The 4,796-nt window shown below is 26.9% G+C and overlaps 1 protein-coding gene across 1 annotated transcript; it reads left to right on the top strand.

Moving 5' to 3' along the window:
* Positions 1 to 2,264: 2,264 nt before the first annotated feature.
* Positions 2,265 to 3,396, top strand: LOC100242179 (embryo-specific protein ATS3B). Its single transcript, XM_002266437.4, has 3 exons — positions 2,265 to 2,468; positions 2,568 to 2,675; positions 2,814 to 3,396. Exons 1-3 carry the CDS (start codon positions 2,343 to 2,345, stop codon positions 3,114 to 3,116), a joined length of 537 nt encoding a protein of 178 aa, XP_002266473.1. The 5' UTR covers positions 2,265 to 2,342; the 3' UTR covers positions 3,117 to 3,396.
* The last annotated feature ends 1,400 nt before the right edge of the window (positions 3,397 to 4,796 follow it).

Here is a 4,796-nt window from a genome sequence, read left to right as displayed (position 1 = left end):
TCTTCTCTTTAGACTTACATAATCCCCCCTTTGCCTTATTTTTGTGTCATCTGTTTTTTTGTTCAATGGTGAAGTTCTTTACCTGTTCAAGGAATTAATTGATCCTTTTGGAGAATTAGGGTATAACTATTTTCAAAAACAATTTTTTAGAATAATTTTTAAAAATTGTTATTTTGTATAATAAAAGTTTATTTGGAAACATAAAATAATTTTAATATTTTTAAATATATTTTAAGAATAATTTTTATATCTAATGTTTTATTTTTAATTATTTTCCATGTTTGCATAATAATTTTTAAAAATAACTCTTAAAAAATAAGTGAAAATAATAAAAATTTTGATTGTTAAATTTATTTTTCTAGTTTTTTTTGTTCTTTTATAAAAATAAAAAAAGAAACAAAAAGAATATGTTCTCAAAAGTTTTTTTTTTTTGGGAATTCTACAAGTTTTGACTTTTATTTTTTATTATTCTACTATTCACATGATGACGAATTTTGAATAAAAACCTATATTTTTGTTACCTTTTTAATTTATTTGTACTTCCAAATTTACTTTTATTTTTTTAATTTTATTGTACTTTCATATTTATTATTATTAAATAATGAATATTGGGCAAAAACTAATATCTTCTATAATTTGAACTTATTTTTAATTTTATGTTTATTTTCATATTTTATATTTTATTTTTATAAATCTTCATTTGCTTTGTTGATGGTAATTAATAAAACTTTTATTAAAATTTAATGTAAAAAAATAAGAAAATTAGATATTTTAATATGAAAAAATGGTTGTTTTAAAAGGAATATTAAGATAAGAGTAAAATTATTTTCAAATAAAGAAGTGAAGAAAAGGATAATTTTATTACACGTCATTTATTTTCTAAAAATAAAAGAAAAACAAAATAAATTGGATGTTGTGATTATGAAATTGCAATAAGCATAATCAAAGAATTTGAGGGAATAAATGATTCTATTTTTGTTTTTAAAATGATAAAGATTTATTATTAAAAATATGGAGTAAGTGGGAAAAACTAAATTTAGTAAATGAAGAGAAGGTGACGTGTGAAAGCGCCAGAAAGGCCCAGGTGTAGTTTCATGGCGCCTTCTCCATTGCATGCACCACCGCCTCCATCCCCCACTCTTCTCGACTCTTCCAAATCGTCACCGAATTTTGTCTTCTCCCATCAAGCCAACCACTCATCACCTCTCTCTTCTACTTTCTCTTCAACCTATTTTGATATTATCTAACCCCATTCTTCTTAATATTTATTTGATTAGTTGTAATACTAAGTATCACATTGTCATCTCAATAATTTCTCTCTTTTATTAGCAAATTTAGAATAAAATACAAGCTATAATAAGTAAAAGAAATCATGACGGTAAGTATTGGATTGTGAAACTTAAATAACTTTTATTGCGCTTTGTTCATGATGTTAGGGTTCGAGCAGCTTGATCGAGCTCTCCGGTGAGCTTTAGAGAATCAAACTACCAAATCAATTCACACTTCCTGAAAAAAAAAAATTATATGTTGATTAACGGATTTGCTCCTATTATATATTTAATATTTTGTATGTTTATAAATATTTTTATAATACAATTGCAATTGAGAGACTTTTTTAAAAATTTTTCTCTTATAACTCTTTTCTTTTGTTTTAATTAGTAAATTGTTGAGTGTTGATATACTTCGTGAACATAGATATTATATTGATCATCGAACCACATTAAAAAAATTTATTTTATTTTATTTTCTACCGGTATGTGCAGTCTAATTAATAGTAACAAGATGAGGAGAGAAAAAATAACGTGAATTTAATTGTACTTTAATCATTTTTTTTATCGGATTATTGATAGTAAGGTATGATATGTACAATAAAATCATTGGAGTATTTTGTTTTTTTTTTTTGCATGTTTTTTTCTATTTTTGTTTTATTAGGTGTTAAAAATGTTGATTTCACAATATCGTAAATGTAGTATAAAAATAATTGATTGGTTTTACTTTTATATCATTAAAGTCATATTCGAAATAATATTAAAATAAAAAATTAAAACAAGAAATCGATTTTATTTTTATTTATTAATATGTTTGGATTATTTTTTTAATATAAGTTAAAAAAATTATTATTAAGAGAATTTAATCTCATTTTTATGAAATAATAATTTTTTTACTAAATTTTCTTTGGGGTGTTTGGCATTCTCAATGGTCATCACTGCAGACCCCACTACACAAAATGGAAAAGACTGGTATGCCCTTTTCTTTTCTTGGTATTGAAGAGGCTTCATATAACTCAGGCCAGATTGTCCTCACCATTATTCTCTGTAAAGTGTATAGCATTTTCCTAGAAAATGTTGATCAAAGCAGTCCATTATCTTCTCTGCTTTGCCTGCATCTACGTGCTCTCTCATGCTGAACCTATCATTTCACAGCCCCAGTCCTTTGCTTCTTTCAAGATCAACAACGACACCACCCAGGTACGACACATTCTGTAGAAAATTCTGCAGATTTTCCCTAGAAAATTTTCATTTTTCTCGTCCCTCTATAAAATTTATTTTCTTACTTACTGTTTTAAGAATGAGGGGAGCTGTGTTTACACGGTCACCATATCAACAAGCTGTTCATCCATCTCAGCCACACGTGACCACATCAGCCTAGCATTTGGTGATGCTTATGGAATTCAGGTAAGATTATTCAATTAATTCGTCGGTTAATTTGCAATTTAATTCGAACCCATTTCAGAAGAACAGCTTCTGATTAATGGGTATCTTTTATTTTTCAAAATTTTCCAGTTTTTATAATAATTATTTTGATGTGATCAGGTGTATGCACCCAGACTGGATGATCCATGGAGCAGTACCTTTGAGAGGTGTTCTGCTGACTCTTTCCGGGTGAAGGGACCATGCACCCACCAGATCTGCTATGTATATCTGTATAGAACTGGCCGGGACGGTTGGAAGCCAGACACTGTGAAGATCTTCGGCTACTATTCAAAGCCTGTAACATTCTATTTCAGAGCTTTTCTTCCCGGTGGGATTTGGTATGGGTTCAACTACTGTTCATCTGCTTCTTCTTTTTCTTCTTCTTCTTCTTCTTCTTCATCTTCTTCTTCAGCTTCTAAATAAACCAAGGAGTGCACAGTGTCTGCTTTTATGTAATTTTGGAGCTTGTTTGGGAGATGGGATTTGATTTGCATAGATTTCAGTGTGAATAGTTTTGTGGGTTACAGTGTAGTTATCATCCTTTCTTGCCTCCATTTTCAGCAAAATCTTAATTATGAGATCTAGGATGAAATCTGAGCCATTTCTTTTGATTCTTTTTATTGATCATGTTATTTTGTATACCATTAAAGATTTTATAGCTTGTGTTCAATATGAAAGTGAAAATAGGATTTTACTTGAAGAATCTTGGTTGTTGCTTTCAATGTCTTATGTTTTTATTTCTTCTCAGTTTGATTTTGAAAAACAAATCAGTTTGAACTTTGAAGTGCTTCAATTGGAGAACCAATTTTTTAAATTTATGCTTCAAATCAACTGTTCTCCCAAGTCCCTACCAAATCAATAAATAAAAGAAACAAGAAAGCAAAAACAATAGCAGAAAGGCAAGAGGGTTGGTCCCATCAAGAAAGAGAGGGTTGGGTGGTTTTGTTTGGAAATGTTTTGAAAAATAATTCTTGGTTTTGTTTAGTAATTGTTTGGAAATGTTTTGAAACATAATTCTCGTTGTGTTTGAAAACTATTTTCAATAACAATTTTCTATTATTTGAAACAAAAAAGCAAGGAAAATACATTTGTTAATTATAATCTGTATTTATTTTTGGTTCTTAAAAATATAAAACAGAGATATTTTCAAAAAATGTTTTTTAATTGCTTTATATTGTTTTCATATGTTTTATGAGAGTTGTTTAAAAAAATAATTATACATGTTTTTGTTTTATAAAACATCAAAGAATTGTTTTAAAAAACATTTATTAAACAACATCGTAATTTTTATAAATATTTGAAAACAAGTTATAATTTTTTTAGAATAAAAATTTAAAAACTCAAAATTTTCTAAATAATTTTTTCATTTAATACCTTTTTTTTTTATATTTGAATAATTATTTTTAAAATAAATCATAAAAACAAAAAACAATTGAAATACATTTTAAAAAACACCTTGTTTTTAGAATTAATTCTTAAAAAACTATTTTCCATCAAGAAATTATCAAACATGTTTTCAAATCCAGAAAACATAAAATTGTTTTTAAAAACAAGTTTTCAAACAAGGTCTTGTTTTTTGATTAATTTTATTCACTTAACAAGGGCCATAAAAAGCGATTTTAACATTTAATTATTACTTATTATCACTTGTAATAAGTGAGGTGACAAAAATGATTATCATATAGTAAAGATATGAAAATAGTGATAAAGTAGTAAGGCATCTAGTATTTTTCAATTATGAATGGGTATAAGATACATTAGGCAAATAATTAAAAAAATTGAACTCATCCATGGTGCTAACTCAACCAAATAATTGTTAAGGAATAATATTAATCTCTCGTTATATCTTTGGGCTTCATTGCATATAGCATCCAAACTTTTAACAAATTTGATTTTTTTTTTCCTATCATTGGAGCTAAGAGTTGTGGTTTCATTAAAGAAGGGATGAGTTATTGCCATCAAGCTTAATGGAAAAAAAAAAAAAATTCCCCAATTGGATGAATCCAATTATATTTCATCCAATAAATGCTTTTTTTCTCCTTTAACAATCCCTTTGTCGTTTGCTCATTCTTGTCACAAATATCATATGGACGAAATTCATTT

Source organism: Vitis vinifera, chromosome 9 (genome assembly GCF_030704535.1).
Source record: "Vitis vinifera cultivar Pinot Noir 40024 chromosome 9, ASM3070453v1".
Lineage (NCBI taxonomy): Eukaryota > Viridiplantae > Streptophyta > Magnoliopsida > Vitales > Vitaceae > Vitis > Vitis vinifera.
This window is presented reverse-complemented; position numbering and strand designations above follow the sequence as displayed.

Excerpts from the sequence above, each read along its gene's own strand:
- LOC100242179 (XM_002266437.4), top strand. The coding sequence starts at position 2,343 with ATGTTGATCAAAGCAGTCCATTATCTTCTCTGCTTTGCCTGCATCTAC. Across the intron at positions 2,469-2,567 it reads TCAACAACGACACCACCCAG|AATGAGGGGAGCTGTGTTTA; the intron begins GTACGACACATT and ends TACTGTTTTAAG. Across the intron at positions 2,676-2,813 it reads GTGATGCTTATGGAATTCAG|GTGTATGCACCCAGACTGGA; the intron begins GTAAGATTATTC and ends TGATGTGATCAG.